The 18916-nt window shown below is 39.3% G+C and overlaps 1 protein-coding gene across 9 annotated transcripts in view; it reads right to left on the bottom strand.

The window, feature by feature from the left end:
• Window positions 1–13506, bottom strand: part of syngap1b (synaptic Ras GTPase activating protein 1b) — a 186565-nt gene extending 173059 nt beyond the window's left edge. For 5 of the 9 annotated variants that reach the window (XM_022199611.2, XM_022199605.2, XM_022199607.2 and 2 more), the window contains exon 1: window positions 13133–13504. In XM_022199611.2, the coding sequence (XP_022055303.1) occupies window positions 13133–13154 (22 nt within the window). In that variant the 5' untranslated portion in view covers window positions 13155–13504. Of the gene's footprint in view, window positions 1–13132 lie in introns of all 9 variants that reach the window. The other 4 variants (XM_022199609.2, XM_051957181.1, XM_022199612.2 and 1 more) reach the window with 2 other exon arrangements.
• Window positions 13507–18916: the final 5410 nt, after the last annotated feature.

The raw sequence follows: 18916 nt of genomic DNA, 5'->3' as shown, positions 1-18916 counted from the left end.
AAAGCACATCTTCCTTCCTCACAAATGAGGCATAAGCAGCGGGCTTCCAGTGCACAGCAGCCATTCCTGCCAAATGCCATTAGTTCACATCTTCACCCCCAATTCATGGCAAGTTAAGTAAACATGTAACACTCTAGCTTCCCTGGAGGGTCTAAGAAGTGTCCTTGTGACTGAAGGGTTTGCCAGTTCATATCTGCAAGCCTGCTGGAAAAATCCTTTCTGGGTATTGTATGCACTCCTGTCCCCTCAACATCATCATCAGCTGGACAAGTCAACTAACACAGAATTGCCTGAATGGTAAACTAACTTTATGAATGAGAAACAGGAGTGTTTCTTGAGAATAACAGGCCAGCATGCTCAGCAAACTACTTCTAAAGATACATAAAGGTTTCAAAAATTCATTGCGAAATATAAATTATCAAACTAAACTCCAACAGTGTCCGTAAATGTATTCATTGACTCACATTATTTGGAGATCTTCTGCTTTGCATTACAAGAGAAATACAGTCCATGAATGAGTATGTGCTGGAAGTTTACTGCATCTGTATGACGTTCATGCTCTGTCTTTTGGGGACAACTTGGCATTCACTTTATGCAATTCAGCTCTTTCCGTTTCCCTACAGTATTTATCTGCATGTCTTTTCTCCCCTCTGTGAGTGCATTCAGTGGATGGGGTGATGACATCACTTGAAAGAGCAGATACATACCTCTTCCTCGATTAAACCAGTCAGATAATAGAGTCCTGTTAGCATATCAGATGTCTTCTTTAGTGATAGATTGTGTGAGATAAAGTGACAGTGGCCTGCAGACACAGCTGATGAGAACAGACAGGCAAATGAGAGCTGGACGCAAACTGACATCCGAGGAATTTTTGAAAGTTCAACATGCACTAATTCTGTTTATCCATCTATATGGTGTCATATCCATATTCTAAAATGCAAACATTTCACCACAATTTGTTTTTCAGTCACCTGCAATTATAAAGAATCCTACGCGCTCAGTGCATTCATATTTTTACGGTTACGAATATTCCTAGAGACTAATTTCCCTGTTGATTTAACAGAAATTTAAATTCATACTACTTGACAAGCCTAAAATTGAGAAAACATTGGTTGTTTTCTGGTTTAGATGCAACTATTTTGAGCACTGTGTATTAAATACAGTATAAACCACTAACTTTCAGGAGCATGAGGGTTTGACAATGTTTTTTAGGCCAAGCAACACTGTCACATTGATTTGCCAAGTTTCACCAACGTTAGCAGCCCTAGCACCTTTAAGTCTGCCAGTTAATTCTCGTACAACCTGCATACAACCTTATTTTTATTTTCTAGATTAAAATACTAACAAACTGTGCTGGGTTTTGGCAATGGAAAAGAAACGGCACTGTATGTTAATAATATATTCAAGTTTACTAAAAACCTTTGAGCACTAAAAACCCACCAGCAGGTTTGAAAGGCATGTTTTATTTTTCGTAAAGTCCCTAAAACTACACCATTCATCATGCTAAGACGCTGTAAAAACAAGAATAATTATCCCCATTTCTACGTTCAAATTGTACAATAACTATCCGTGTATTACGGTGTCTATGAAAATAATAAAATTGCAATACTTCTTTAAAGTCACTATATTCTACATGCTTTGGTCAAAAATTAGCTGAACATAACCATTGGCACCAGTCACTACATCTCAAAAGGTGCAATTGAGACATAATAACTGACTCAGCACCTTGTTGAACAATACATTAAGCACGGTGAAATATCTAGAGTTGCTGTGCAGAGTGGTAAGAGAAACATAGGCTGTGTAGAAACATAAATAGACCTAGTCAGACAGCCTATCTGTATCATTTGGAACCTCCATTTTTTCCAGTGCTAGTAACACCGGTGTTAACTTCTAAAATGTTCATCTTGATTCCAGTATATTTTTCGATTTTTCAAAAAAGGGAAATTCAACTTCAGTTTTCTATTTTTTATGATTCATGACATTAGAATGGTATCACACTGCACAAAATATATTTTTGAGTTATCTTAACGTTTAGCCACAGTTATACTGTTTTCATGGAGGTTTCAGACCTTTATATTGCAGTGAAAAAAATAGCCTACAGTGAGTAAAAATGTGTCAGGAGCAAAAAAAAAAGAAAGCCCAAAATCTAATGGCGATTAGAGCGTTAACTGACTAGTATTTTTGGTACAGACAAGCATAGCAACGTTTTACAATTTAGTAAACATCTAGTATTGCATGTGAGACCTCCCTCAGACCTTGATGGAAGTGCTACTTAATAAAACCTCAGGGGTCTGTAGCTGCGTCAATTCAGGTGTAAAGCCAAGCGAAGACTGAACAGTATACATTTAAAAAAGACAACATCTTCTATGTGCTATTTATATCGAAATTCTAAAATCTTTCTTCACATTAGCAAATATGCAAAATCTTAGTCGAGCACTTGCCCCTCACAATATCCACTGACCCTTTAAGTACATATTACATTACAAAGGATAAAACAGCTTAACATGCAGCAGTTCTGTCATATGTTCATGTTCCGTCCCGTTGCGCGTGTTACATAATGCCAGGCTCCACCACCTCGGGGTCAGTATGTGGTGGCGAACCACTTGGATTGTTGTATCTGCAAGGCAACCTTTCACCCATAAATAATGTCAGCATGCGCCTGAGCAGTTGGAAAATGTCAGTAACGGGACTGCACACAAAACTGTGCATGCAAATACTGCGGCGAAAAATTACCAGAGGAGTTTAGACCTCCTGAAAAGAGGTGCTGCATTTCCACCTGTGAGAGGATTACTTCTGGATTTAAATGCAGCAATCTTAACATCTTAGAACATTTTAACAATAGGACAGTGGGTAAGTGATGCAAGTCTGGTTGACAAAAAAAAAAAAAAAAAACTTGCATTGCCAGAAATGGCCCCTTTCATGCAGTGCTCTTTGGATGGGAGCAGTTGTTTCCTTCTGTTCTTAAATGGCACAAGTAAATCTTAGACACTCCTGACTGAGGCTTACAAATTTAAACATGAGAGTGAAGTGAGAACACAAAATTAAAAGTGTAGTTTTGGCATCCTGCAAGCCCTTCTCAACACGGTCCATTTGTACCCATTTGACAGTGCCGTTAATCAAAAACAACAGTATTACAGTCCGTTGTTCTATTACTTTCATTCGCCAATGCAGAGCAAACATAAACACCAGAAACCAGGTTAACATTTCTTCCCTTCTTATAAAATTGTAGATCTTTTCCCTGAAAACATCTCATTACAACCACCTCTCATTCTGATAATTAATACCGTCAAATAATGGCACATCTCTGTAGTGCAGCAACATGCCTGGATGTGGTCTGATACTGTAGAAAAATACTCAAATCGTGTGTGGGACTGTGTGAAAAGGAGGCTAAATTTACCATCAGCTGTTGAGTGAGCCTGCTAACCTTTATGAGGTCCTCTGAGTGGAGGTAAAACACTACTACACACCGTGACATGAACACACACAAAGACACACACACACATGGATGAACATAACCATTTTTATGAAACTTGGAGAAAACAAATTGCTCTAATCTACATCTAAAATGGAGGCACAACCTCCAAAATCTATTTTAAAAAACTAGTTGTAAAACCTTTCAAATGGTAATACGGTACTTAGAAACGTGTGCACACAACATAAGCATATGAAGAGGTTCATTCCCAAGCCACATTTCAAACTGCTGAAAAAAAAATTGCATCTACACTTACAAAACGATTAACTGTGAAAATAAAGCAAACTTTACAAGGGCCAGAGGGAACTGAAGTCCCTTTGAGTTCACCTTCTGTTCATGCTGAATGATTATCTGTGCAAAACTGATAAGCTGTGCCACATTTAAGAATTTCCTAAATATATTCTGTGACCTTAAATGTAAATTTACAACCTAGAAATCCCTGTTTGTTGTATTAAAACTTGTGTCATTATGCAGAAACAACTTAATCACTTTAACACAGATGAAGCTGAAATATGCAGCCCTGCCTTTATACAGCAGCTGTGTTTTCACTGCCTATACTTCCATTTAAGCTTCCAACCCCATCACTTTTCATTTATGAGAGATCTACAGTAAAATGGAATCTACCCTGATGCGGAGGCAAGTGCCATCCATAAAGCTGCCATCGATAATGAAGAAGCAGCCAGTTAACCGTGCTTTTAGGAGGTGCTGTTGTCTATCGTGCTCTATGTCTGCTTTGCTAAACTTCACAACCACAGCCCACATCACTGGTGGCTGCCACAGGTTATATACAAATACTGAAAAATCAGGCAACTGGCAAAAATGGCACACAATCACACGCCAAATGTCAGGTCTTGAAATTCCTTTGATGTCCAAAGAAATTCAGTTCAGTATCATGTAGGGCTGCAACTCACAATAATTTTCATTGTCAAATATCTGATTATTTTCTCAATTAATTAATTAATTAATCAATTATTTGCTTGCTATATAAAAATCCAAGATGACTTCTTAAAATGATTGGGATTTTTTTACTGTCAAAAAGGTGGAAAGGAAATAATTAAAGAAGCTGAGATCAGAGAGTTCCAACTATTTTTCTTTTTAAAAAGAAGTACACAAACCAAATATTATTAAATAAATGATGATTACAACTGATCAATGAATCACTACAACTCCACTATTATGTAAGGCAAATATTATCCGGCAATTTTTGTCATTTTAACTAGAGTGCAGAGAGTCAAAAAAGCTACGTTCTGTTAATGTATAAAATATTCTACTTCTTTTCTTTTGACATTTTAATCCAAAAAATGATGCATCAGGTTAATCATTTATTCATTTATTTTCTCTGCCCACCTAATCCTTTTCTGGCACACCTGGGGCTAGGCCCTATCCCAGCATGCACTGGGCGGATAGCAGGACACCGGGCAGGTCGCCAGTCCTTCGCAGGTTGGACACAGACACACATCACACACACACTCGCGCTCACACTCATACCTGTGGGCAATTTAGAGTTTCCACTCTGCCTGACTTGCATATCTTCGCAATGTGGGAGGAAACAAGAGAAAACCCACACAAACGTGCAAACTGCGCACAGGAAGAGCCAAGGATCAAACCGGGGTCTTCTTGCCGCGAGGCGATAGTGTAAACCACTAAACTACATTTATGGACATGTTGGCTCAGGACTGAACCTGCCACACTTTAAACTAAAAGCATAAATGCACTCATCATATTGCAAATTTGAATGATCAACAGAGCTACATAACTTTTGATTATTTTCATAGTTGTTTAATCTTCACTTTACTTCCTCAAGTCCTAATTCTTCATCTGTGAAGGTGAAAGTCAATGCAGGGATATGTGCTTCTCGTTTGCCTTTTTGTCAACAGGATTAAGCAAAAATGAATAGGCCACATTTTATGAAACTTGGTGGCACGGTGGAGCATTAACAGAGCAAAGAGCAATTAAATTTTAGTGCAGATGTGGCTCACTTTTGTTAGAAATAGCGCCCTGCCAGTTTGGGTCATAAAATTAGGGATGCTTCTAATGACTAATGTTACTATTAATTCAATAAAAACTTAAATTTAGACGAACTGATCTGTCTAAAAGTAAGAAAATTCTCAGAAAAAAATTAAGCTAAATAAAGTAAAACACTATCAGAAAAAAAACATTGTCTGTATTTAAGAGCCATTTAAACGCTGCTAAAATGTGTGGCATTTTGCACATTATTATACAAAAAATTACAAAAACGTCCACATGCATGTGGTGGATGAGGTTACTCATTGCTTGAGTCGAGTGGTTATATGCCAGTTTATTGTGACACAGTCTACATACAACCTTATTTTCATTTTCTAGATTGAAAGATAGCCAGACTGCTCTAGTTTTACAAACTGTCATTGTCCAGCATGCTGGTTTACAACATCTGAAGAGAAATTAGTGGCAGCTTTAGATGCAAGTGTTAACCAGTGTTATACATTAACAAAGTGTTAATAATCATTTGAACTTTGTAGTTTTCGACTGTCAGCTAGTGAGGGCAGCAACATTTGTTAGCTTGGTCAAGTAATGGCACACATCCTCAATTAAATGTCAGTAAGTAATTTTTTTTAAAGAAAAACAGCAAATTCTCACACTTGAGAAGCTGCAAATAACTGTTTTTTTCGCTTGAAAAACTGCTGAATACATCAGTTAGCACAATAATTTTGAAATAATTAAAGTAATTTCTGTCAACTGCTGTCGTTGTGTCCATAGTGACTACAAATAAGCATGATAGGTCCACAAACAGCAAAGGCAGTGAATCTGTATTACCTTATTTGACAGAATTTTCTGCATTTTCTATTATTTTTGACCATTTTATGAACAAAAATACATTGAAAACTTATTGTGATTGTGTTAATAAAACTCTAATTTTCAAAAGCAGTTGAAAAAATAACTTTTGATATAATTTTTTTTTTTTTTTTGGGGGGGGGTATCATCTTGGTGCTGGTGATTTTACTCTGGCGAGTGTCCAAAACCTCTTCAAGGAGGCTTCAAAAATTCCTCTATGCAGGAAAAACCCTGCTTACTACCTGTTCTCAAGTACTCTTAACTCTGAATTTCATATGCATAACTATACATACCTATCTCATAAACATGTCTTAAAAATTTCAAGGTCAACGTCATATTTTACAAACCAACAGCTGAATGGTAGCTTTTTTTAGCTGAGCTGGTAGAATTTTTCCATGACCTGATATGACCGCTGAACTGAAGGAGACTGCAGCATCTCAACCTCAGATGTACAAACACAACATGAAAACTCACAAACTCATACAAGCAAACCCACACACACAAAGAGGTAAAAATAGAAATATATCTGAAATGAATGGATCTACAGGTGCCTAATTAAACACCCCGCCAGTGCAGTATAGTCTTTTTCAGCATGGTGAAGCAATACAAGACTGAGCAGAGAGCACTATATTCCTCATTCAGAGATTGATAGTCTGACACTGATGTTTAATCCAGCTTCAGGCTTCAGTGCACAGAGATGTTCTTTTTTTATTATTATTTCAGAGGCCATTATTTTACAGCCTGTGGTAGCGGCCCTAATTTTACTGGGCCTCAAGCTATTTCAGGGTGAATTTATAAAAAGGTAAAAACGTACTACTTTGAATGTGCAAGTCAAAGGAAGCAATAAAACCCCTCCAGAGTACAGTATATATTTTTAACTATGCACAGAGTTATTCAATATTATAAGTACACTTTGTGAAGTCATCTCAGTTTGAAAACTTTTAGTTTCATGTGAGCAATTGGTGACTTTTGAAATAGAACTGTAGAAAATAATCTACTGACCAGCTTTTCTGTATATTATTATAGTTCAACAATTAATCTGATGACGCATCTACAGTAATAAAATACTGCAAATCTCACTGTTGTCCAATGAAGTAATAAATACAGTCTATCTATGCCACAAATTCATCTTTAAAAAAATAACCCATCCATTGGTCACCCCATGACTCATACTACTGACATATGTACAGTAACTTCTCACACTGCCTGGGGTATTTGGCTAAAACCTCCAGTTCTGAATCACAGGCATCCATGGGATTGGATGACATCATGCCTGCAAACCTTATGAGCCAACCATATCCAGAGGGAGATCATTATTCCAGATCGGCAGCCCTCTGATTGGCTCAGGAGAGAGAAGGCAGCTCATCCTGACCTTTTTGCTGAATCCTGACAAGATCAATCAAAAGCCATGGCATTCTCTCTCTCTCTGCACAAACCTATTGAGTCATTCTACTCAGGCTTTGCAGCAGAATTGAATTACCCACCCACCCAAAGTGCAGCTGAATCTAAAAAGCCACTCCTCCGAGCGACTCAGTTCCAGCAGCCCCTATGTAGATTCCCCCAGTATCACTGAAGCACTAAAGGCTCTTAGAGGATAAGGGCCTGGGCATTCTTTACTAAAGCTAGTTTAGTGTCAGGCAACACATAGGAAAAACAGAGAAAAGAGGATCACCTCAAGGCTCGACTCAACCTATTAATAGGGAACAAAACGACAGAGAATGATGGCACAATTGGACCAAGTATTCTTTGCCAAAAATAAATCATATCTATTAAGAAATTTTTATCTAGGGTTGAATAAATCTGGCCTGCTTCACACTATATGCAGACGATGCACTATAATATGAAGGCCAGATCACTAAAGGCCCCAAGGTGATAAAGGATCCATCTGCCATACAGTGTCACAAATGGCAAATTGTTTTAGCGCTTAAATCCAAGACTGAATTTAGACATCAGTAATTCAATTCTTCCTCATCAAAAAGACATTCCGATAATCATGCTAGCATTCTTCACTGATAGACATCACTTTTACTATTAGCGTGTGTGGAAATTTTCCTTACAAATATCGACAATTCAGCTGCAGGGATCTGAACTATGACTAGTTGTAATTCAGATGCCCATGGTTTAATTGTGACTAGTCATAATTCTAGTTCAAGATATCTTTAATTCCCCTTAATTCAACATTTCCACATTGTGTTTTATAAATAACCCACATGAAGTTTGAACAAGTCACAAAACATTGTAGACATCTTCAACTGGAAATATGACAAGTCAGACTATTCTAGATAACTCAAACCAGAATCTTTATATTCTGAATTCAGAGATTTGACGAGGAGCCAGACGCAGCTTGCTTTTCAAACACAAAATGTCCCCAAGACAGACTGTATCATAAGTCCTCAAGTGTATCTCAAGACCAAAAAAAACAATGTGCTGTAAATTTTAACCACAAGTCTCTAACAGACAAAGCTCTCGCTCTCCCCAAACTATTTGTTGATAAGCTCCTCCTATTTTATTATATTTTCTAATAATCACATCCACCAAACCAGCCACCATTATTTCTGCTAACACTGTTCAATTGATTTGCTGGACCAATATCTAATAAAAGCTTCATATGAGCAACATCATGCACAATAGTTTGGACTAGTCATAATGACGTCCAAGATATCCACACCTATGATGCTAACAAATGAAAACTAAATTACAGATATTTCATGTTCATTTTCACGGTCACAATGACATTATATATTAGACCAGTCACTGTGTAATTACCAAAATGGAATTGTCGATATCTTTAATTTTGTTTCCAGATAGTCAAACTCAGTTAATAAAAGGTAAACTGCTAGCCAAAGTCATATTATTTTCAGATCCTACCTGGGGCATCATTACTTTATTTGGTACATTACCAATAAGGCTACATGGTCACAGTTCCTGGTGTACTTATTTTCAGGAGCTGCCTATTGATTGACCTCCAGAGTATTAAAGACCTTGAAGTGCTTTTCAGATAATGCATGTTTTAAGCTTAGTAAGCAACTGTGCCCACCAGTGGGTGCTTTTACAGTGGATAATTGCACATCCTAATGAATATGTTAAATAATATGTGAGGACAATGAAATGAAGGTCTGGTGAACTCTGACTGACTTCCTATCTCTGAGGCAGAATAATGATATCACTGATATTTCCTCAATATCATGACACCATTGCATGTCTTTGACCGGAGAGCTTTGGGTATACTAGAGAAAGGCTGACAGTCGGGTTTGACATTTAGAAGTGCTGACTTTCCACATCTAGAGGGGATTCGGCCAGCAAATTTAAAATGTTCCTGAACTTGGACAAGGGGTTCTTTGATTCCCGAAACATCAGATCACGAAAGATCTGTCAACACCAGCCGAGAAGCTCTCCAACTGGAGAATTCAGCCCTACATGTGCGATTAAAAGCAAATCGCTACTCCCGAATGCTCGTCACCGGTCGACTCTACCGCTAATTCAACTCAACACTTGAAAAAGCCGCCGCAATCGCATCTCCAACACACTCAGCACCCCACTGGAGAATGAATGGGCTCTCTCCTTTGACAGATCATCTCGGGCTACATGAATCTTGTGCATGCAGTACAGTAATAGTCGAACAGATGATGGTTCTTGGCACAGCCTGAGTAGTGGAGGGGTGTAAGACAGTCCCTTATGTCACATGGGAGAAAGAGAGGGAGGGAGAAGGAGGGAGAAGAGGAGTGCTGCAGTGCATTGGTGGTGTGCTGTCTCTTTAACTATGGCCATGCTTGACAGGAGCTGCTGTATCAAACTACTGTAAAATCGACAAGGCCAGGGATAGCTCAGTGGCTGGCTGTTTGCTTCCACAGTGTCCATCTGCACTCATGGATACAACCATTGTAGAGAAAGGAAAGAGGGAGAAAGAAGAGACAGAGGAGGTAGAAAAGTGTGCGCGCGTGCGCGTGCGTGCGTGCGTGCGTGCGTGCGTGCGTGCGTGCGTGCGTGCGTGCGTGCGTGCGTGTGTGCGTGTGTGTGCGTGTGTGCGTGTGTGTGTGGGTGGGTGGTTGAGCATGAGGGGGGTTGACCACAGCAGAGGAGAGAGTAAAAGAAAGAAAGAAAGAAAGAAAGAAAGAAAGAAAGAAAGAGATAGACTGAAAGGAGGTGTGAGTTTAAGAGAACGAATGAGGGAAGAAAAAGATTTAGCCAAGATAGGAAGGCCCATCTCTGCTGCTGCCTGCCTCCCACTAACTGCCTGTTCATGTGAGCCGGTACTTGGCATGACTGCAAATGGCTTGCCTGGTACATTAGCTGAACACGCTCGTCAATGTGGGCTCAAATACATCTGCAAGACTGCCGAGTCCCCCCCCCCTCCCCTTCTCCCCTTATGTGGATCTCATCGCAAATCAATGTCACACCAATATCAGTCGTCATACCACATATTTTATCTCTGAATGTTGAGTCACCGCACAGCAATAAATATCACACAGTGTTACATAATCGCTTTGAGTAACCATGGAGCTTCTAATGTATAGGGGATAAGGCTGGAGTATCTGTCTAGAGTGCACAAAGCTGGTTGACAAAAACATATACTATAATGCAAACACTTATTTTTACCATTGACTGTCTGTAAAATATCACGACAGGTAAAATGTGCATTATGATTACCAAAATTTAATCATATGATGTTGACATTGGTTATTTTGTCAAGAACAGATAAAAACCCAAACATATTGAATTAGCAGTGATATTAAAGAGAGAAAAGCTGGTTTTTTTTTCCACATTCAAGAAACTGGAACCTTCAAACGTTGCTATGAATTGGTGTTACATGTCTTGTCCTGTTGAGTAACTGGGAACTTTTGGATTTAGATGATACATGGAGCAGAATCTCACATTTACAAGCATTAATTTCGGGGGGGTGCAGAGGATACACCCTCCTTAAAATTCAGAACATATGCATGAAACAAGAAGCTGACGTTTACTCCATGCATTTGAATCTTGGGCTTTCCTTTTGCGTAAATATACATATTTACATCAAGATTCATGCAGAAAGGCTGTGCAAAGATTCACCACAATGCAAGAAACCGAGTGGCGGATGGCAAAATCTACATCTAGGTCGACACTGATGGTAAAAATTTCATCACTACAACTGAAATTCTTAAGTTAAACCGTAAAGCGTTGATGCGGAGGTTTTAGTAGGATGAACCCTCAGCAGATGTACAAAATTAGATAAGACTAAACACTGTTAAGCTCCTGAAAACAGTGTTGAAAATTAAACACCACTGCGATCACAGAGAAAGAGTAGTCAGTGCCATCGCTGGCAGGTTTTGAAGGTGCAGCACTGTGCTCACAATTTCCTGGCAATGACTCCCAGAGTGGGCTCGTGCGCACACACACGCAAACAGAGTGGCAGAGCATCTCATCAACATTATGCAACCAACTTCTATAGCTGCACTTGCACAAGAGGGCATTTTGGCCATTATCTGCTTTGCTCGGAGGGAATAAAAAAGCAGAGAGAAAAGCGAACCGAGCTGGTTGCCACTGTTAAATCTGGCCTCACTTTTCATGTGCAGCTCGGATGATGACTCCGGGGTCACGGTGACGTCCAGGAGCAGACAGCTGAGGTTTTCAGATTAGTCTCCATTTTGCAGGCATTGTTCTACAAAGGGTTACAGGTCTGTGAGTGTGTGCTTGTATTCACACCATCACTCGCTCTCACCCATGCAGTCACATGCAGCACACCTCCACTCTCTCCTGATCCCACACACTGACTACACACTGCTGTCTACTCACACACATCCCCACAGTATTTTTTTTGCTTTTTTTGGAATCTGCCCTCCTCGATAACAGGTACTCACACAAACCCCCAGTCCTTCACGGCTTCTCCAAACTTTGACGTAACATCTCACTCCGGTGTGACTCCAGCCATCGTACCGTGAGGACCCCCCTCCCTCAGTAGCCCCCCTCTCTAATCACACACACACACAGACTGCAAATTTCTACTGGATAGATGTGAGGCAGCTCACTGCAGCACGCCTGCTCACATATAGCATTAGTCACAGTTGCAGTGCAATGATACCAAGGGAATCTGCCTTTACCGTACACTGAAGCGCCTTTCACCCACTCACAGTCGAGTATGAGGGAATGAACGGACTAGCAGGGAAGAAGTAGCCTCTCCTTCTGGTCATCTACATATTGGAGTGGGCCAAAGTTTTTTTTTGCACACAGGAGACAGCATACAGTCCATTCAGGCTACTGACAAAACCCCATCTTATAAAATGCTCCACTACAGGAAAGTCCTTAAAAGGAAAATTTTATGAAAAGCATAGGATGCCATTACACAATAAAACCTCACTCTGACTCTTACACCACTTATGAGAAGATTACACCAAATAATACACAAAATAAACCATCAATGGCAGCATAAAGTCTGCTATACATGAGCAGCAGATACTACATCAGACTTATGAGCGTGCTCTGTAGCAGCATTATTACAGGAATATTAGTAATTTGCTTTCAGTCGGAGGTATGCTCCTGCAAGAGCAGAACCGTGACACCAGTGCACATGCATCCCTTATTACAATACTATAATTGCCGCATGCACAGCTCTACACCGACAGACGCTGCTGCTGCGCTGGATCAGTGTGTGGGCATCTATCTGCACGGCACTCTAGGCTATCTCTATGCACCTGTCGGCTATGGTGCTTTTAGATATTTCACATGATAGAGAGGGAAGAGAGGGACAGAGCGATAGAGAGGGAGAGAGAGGATGGTGAGGAACGAGGGAGGAGGAGGAGGAAGACAGAAAAGCAAGATGCAGTGGGTGTCAAAAAAATAAATTTATATATAAAACATCTGCTGCTGTCTTACCTTGAAAGGGAACATAGGACATGTTCCAACAGCATTGAACGTAGGCTTTGCGTCTCGGCGGTCTCTCGGCACTCAGAAGTAACGGAGGACCAATTTACATATAAATCTGATAAAATAAAAAATAAAATAAAAAACACGTGATTTCTTTTTCTCTTTTACTGCTGCTCACAGTTGGAGTCGAAGAAGAGGCCGATATTCCGCTGTTATAAAAACTGGCATCATAATCCACGACCGCTTATAAAGCGCCCGGTTCCCGGTGCGTAAAAAAAACACAGGATGCAGAAATGTGTGTATATGTGTGTGCGTGAGTGTGTGTGCGTGTGTGCGTGAATGTGTGTGCGTTTATTTGCACGCTGCTGCTGAGGTGTGAGGGTGAAGCACGAGAGAGAGAGAGAGAGAGAGAGAGAGAGAGAGAGAGAGAGAGAGAGAAGGGGGTGGAGGAGCGAACACGCGCACCCGCATGTGTGTGAGTGAGTGAGTGAGTGAGTGTGTGCGTGGTTGTGTCTGTGTGTGGGCGCGCACGTTTCTCAATATCTATAACCTATCTTTAGTTTATGTATTTTACATTTTGTGCTCGCCTCCTTGGAAATATTATAATAATATTGCAGTGAGTGTAAATTCACTGTACGGCTTCAGGCAACAGCAGGCTACAGTGCATTAGCTTTTACACGTTATCCATTATTGCACTGAATAGTTCTGCTCTGTAGGGGCAAACTTTCAGGGTTTGATATTATATATATATATATATATATATATATATATATATATATATAAAATTTCCCAAAAAATGTAATAGATAAAAAATAAATATATATATATGGGACAGATGCAGCACTGCATAATTCTTGAAGTGCACGTGATAATGCCTTGTTTATCATACATAAATCTGTAATACAGTAACTGATAATGTTTTAAACTCTCACAAACCTTTTGAAATCAAGCAAATAAGCTTCTCTTACTGCAGTAAACCCATAACTAACTATTAATTCTTAAATTCAATTTTGATTCTATTTGACTACCTACTTTTTATAAACATGCATGTCTTCAAGTTTAAATAAAGCAACAATAATATTAATAATAACATGACGCTGAATTTTAACACATGACCAAACAGGAACTGCATCAAGATAGGAAGCTGTGGAGCCAAAATGGCGCTCTAAAGTACCCTGTGTTGCCTTTGGATAACATGGGAGAAAAGGAAACTTAGCTAACCACACATAGAAATTACTTAAAGTAGATATGTGCATGTTACAAGACGTTTCGCGTGTTAAGCGGTGGTTTTTACGATGTGAAAATGAAAACAGGATCAGCTAGCTGCTTGTGCGATATTATAATATGTTTAGTCTCTGTGTGAGCATACCAACTGCCACAGATGCTGAACTGGCTGTTCGCATTTAGTGTACACACAAGTAAACATGGACACACAAGCTAACTGTAGGTTAGTTTTGGATAACTTTAAACAAGTCGCTCACCTTACAAGTGTGAGGTAAATTTCAGGCTGTCCTTCCTCTGTCCCTCCTTTAAACCTGGGTTTAGGTTCTTCAAAAGGAAAAAATAAAGCTCATGCAAGTGCCGTGGGTGCTCTCAAACGTGTAGCCGACTGTGTAAATTACCTGTTTCAAAGACGCATGAAGGCAGCACGAAGCAGCACCTGTCTTTGGTTTAAATGTTGAGGCTTGGACGCCATCTTGTGGTTGAAATAAGCTGCTGCAAGTGCAGGAGGAGACTTAAATTTGGTAAATATCCGAATGTGGGGTTGATTTGAGCCACCGAAATACAAATGAAATGACAAAAGGACTTCACTCCATTCTCATTAGTAATAGATTGAATTAAATCGTTAATGTTATGCACCTGTGCAATAATCAGGCACAAGGCACAGGTGCTATTAATTAACTAATTAAGAAGTTCCTCAGTAAGCCACGACAGTAGACCTACTACTATAACTACTACTACTACTACTACTACTATTATTATTATTATTATTATTATTATAACAATAGAATATTTTTTCAGTATAGTTACAAAGTGCTTCATGAGGCAGCAAAATATAGATAATAAAAATGCAATTCAGAGAATAAAAACCAGTGCAGTTTTAGAAAAGGTAAAGATATGTTTCAAAAAGAAATTTAAAAGAGATCAACGACTTTGGACACCTCGGACTACAAACATGATATCTCCTGTAGTTTTCAGCTGGGGTCCTGCTACAAATAACAGACCTCTACCCAAGTGGTTGAAGATATAGTTGGGAAAGAGACCCTAAAGGGCTTAAAAGTCATGCGTACGGTCTTAAAGTCTATCCCACACTTACTGAGAGCCGGTGTATGAAGGTTGAAACAGGAGTTATGACCACTGTCTGGAGTCACAGCAGATTTTTGGTTGAAGCAGATAAAATGACTGTTGCAGCAATCCAGGTGTGATGAAATAAAAGGTGTAAAATGGTTTCTGTGCCTTAAGATTGATCATATTATGTACACTTTCTCTGCTGTGGCATGTCAGAATGTCTTCTTGAATAATGCCTTTTGACACACCTTCACCTTTCCTCAGCCTGACACTGCGCCAAGTAAGCGAGAGCTGCTGGGACACAAGTACTTATATTTCTAGTTACTCACAAAATATATCCCCTTAATGCTTTATACATCAAACTGAAAACAGAAAACGCAGCAAGATTTCAGCCAGGAATGCATTTGCATCTCAGAAATAGAATATGTCACAGGGCTGAGACAGATTCTTCTTTGGAGTCATTATTTTTGCGTCTCCATTCATCTTGAAAACTCATTGTAACTGGCAGAAAAACAAAATAAACATCTGTCTTTCATGTTGGCAGCAGCGGTAAATTCTTTGCCAAAAAAAGTAGTTAATCCCTCCTACAGGACACAATTGGCAATTTATCATTCCCATCAGGCTAATTTAGAGGGATTCTCACAGCATTGTTTGATTACCAAGTACAGTGATAGTCATCAGTGAAACAAGACAAATAGCTAGCCTCAGTCTACTTTTTCTGACTTTGAAAGTTAAAATCTCATCTACTAGCATGGGATAATGATGGTCTGCATGCAATGATGCACTGCACAATAATTTGTAAAGTTTTTAACGTATGAAAAAATATCAGAAACAGTGTAGACAGACATGATATGCACCTTCTGAGACTTGGCTTGGTACAGTAGGACCATTGGTGATGAATTATACACTATCCTAATCAGTGTGTAAAACTCAGATGGTCTGCAGTGACTTTCCCTGTTGATGTGGAACTATGTTCTCTGTTTCCCATCTGCAACATATTAGATTTTTGTTTGTTTTGTTTTACATTTTAATCTCTCTTAGACATATTGAGGATTTCACAAGATGAAAACCAGCATTTTAAAATCTGTTCTTGGAAAAGTGTTGCGTAAATCCCTCTCTGATTGACTATTCATGCCTACAGCTCACCTGTGATTAATCATGTGATTACTTGAGGGTTAATGTTTCTCTTATGCACTTTTCTCCAAGTGTTTTATTAAGAGTCTTTTATTAACAACACTCATTATCATTAAGAAGAAGCAGCCCACATGTTGAACTGTTGGCACTGGGGCAAAGACCAAAAGACATGACTGAATTTTTAGAATTCTAATATGCTGTTGTAACATAGATGGTAGGTGAGTCAGTGCCAAAATGAAAGTTAAGAAATTGCCTTTGGATAGCTTTTGTCTCTTATTTTAGAGTGAAGGTTACTAACAATCTGATGTACATTCACTAATCCAGGTAAAAATTCACAGATAGGCAAAATATCCTGTTCATTTCTGATTTCAATGCTGCGAATTCTGTCAGTGTGTGATGATAATCTATAAAACTATAGTAACTTACGGTACAATAAAAAGTGTTTTTTTTTACTAGGCTCCGCATTTATATATTCTGGCAGCTTCCTAAGTGATTACAAAGGTCACCTGCATCCATGCATTGCATAATGTCACTGCAGCAAAAAATACTGCAGTGAAATGCCAAAATCTCCCTGATAAACATATTTAATATGATGAAAAAAGATTTTGACTTTCGTAAATGGATTAGGCTGCTCCATTACTCTCTCCAACATTAAAAGATCAAACCACAACTTGATCCAACTTCAGCCCAGATGTGGACTGCTGCTCATGTGTCAGTCTGTCACCGTCAAGACTTTCAAGAGCAGATGGAGTATACATTACTCTGCAAGACTGCTTCCAGTGCACCAAGTGGACCATCTAAGGCCCAGGTTCAATCTAAAATCTACTCACTGTTTTCCTCATAACAAGTCCGAGATCACCAAAGACACAAAACTACACCTGAAAGAGAATAAGAGGATGCTTGCATCTGGTGACAGGAAGCCAATAAAGAGTGTCCAGAAACAGAGGGAAGCCTGTAGAAGGAAGCTGGAGCAGTGACCACACCACCAGTGAGGTGTGGAGAGTCATGAGGTCCATCACTGATAGAGCAAATGAGCCACACCTCCAATACAACAAAAATCACTGCTAAGTAAGTGACATGTGCATCACACTGAAGCACCTCTTCAGGATCACCTTACACTTAGAGAAAGCTCGTGCATTGTGGAAGACGTCCTAATTCAATGACAACCGGTTGGCAGCACTGACCTCTCACATAATGAAGGCTTTCGAAAGACTGCTCCTGGATTTCCCATTGGGGATTATTAAAGTTCTTCCTATTTTATCTTAAGTAGGTGTTCACAATGAATTCTTCTTACATGTTTGAATACCTGCTCTGCTCTTTCTTGTTAATAGAGAGACATTGTGAGTGAAGTATCGAGGACACTGACCACAACATTTTGTCTGACATCTAAAGAAAAGTACAGGGGTCACTGGTTTGAATTTGTTGAAATTTGAATGAAGTTTTGATTAAAACTTCCAGAGCTGCATCAGGTCTTCATCAAGGGTCGGTCACAGTTGTAGATTGTCCCTATATACTTAATTCACTTTTATGATGACACTTCTTGACAAATGCACAAACATACTGTTTCACACAAGATACCAGTGATACCAGCACACACTTTATTCGAAAGGACGGTCATCCATCATTAGCTATGTCGTCTTTAACCTGTATCCTGGCTGACATTTGACCACATGCACACTCACCATGTGATTAAAACTGCTGGATGCTGCAAAACTCCTTCCAGCAGAACAAAAGATGTCTCACAAGTGTTGTAACGACTTACCTCACACTAGCTTTTTTGTAATTTTTTTTGATTGCATATCAAACTCTCACATGACCTGCAGTTCAAGTGGAACATATCAGTTGATGAGAAGCAGTTGAAACGGATTTCAGTGTGTCATGAAAAAAATAGAAATTAGGCAGTTCAAAGGAAATTAAGAGTCAAGTAAAATCAGGAAATTCACTCTGATAATAGTATGTTTAAAGAAGGACCCAAAAAAAAAGGTCAATGACGAAACCGAACTCTGACAGATCCTTCTGGAGCTTTGTGGTCCTGACTGACAACACTCTGTTCCTTGAGTAAAATCCTAAAATCCATCCTAAACAAACTGTGAGCCAGTGTCAAGAGGAGTGATGTTTGAAGTCGATCAAAAAATATTTGGTTCAGGCTGGTAAATGCAGGTGTGACGAGGGAAAGCACGCAAAATGGGCTCTGTGTCTTTAAAGTTAAGATAAATTGTATTATGCACACTGTTCCTTCTGTGGCGTGTCAAAATGTCTTTGTGAAAAATGTGTTTTGACACACAAAAACAGTCATGCATGCTCTGTAGTTAACCTTCTCCACGCAGAAAGGTCCCGGCTGAGCAGCAGGTTGAAACCCAGAACCTTCTT

Source organism: Acanthochromis polyacanthus, chromosome 12 (assembly GCF_021347895.1).
Source record: "Acanthochromis polyacanthus isolate Apoly-LR-REF ecotype Palm Island chromosome 12, KAUST_Apoly_ChrSc, whole genome shotgun sequence".
Lineage (NCBI taxonomy): Eukaryota > Metazoa > Chordata > Actinopteri > Pomacentridae > Acanthochromis > Acanthochromis polyacanthus.
Note: the sequence above shows the minus strand (reverse complement) of the source record. Positions and strands in the feature narration are given on the sequence as shown.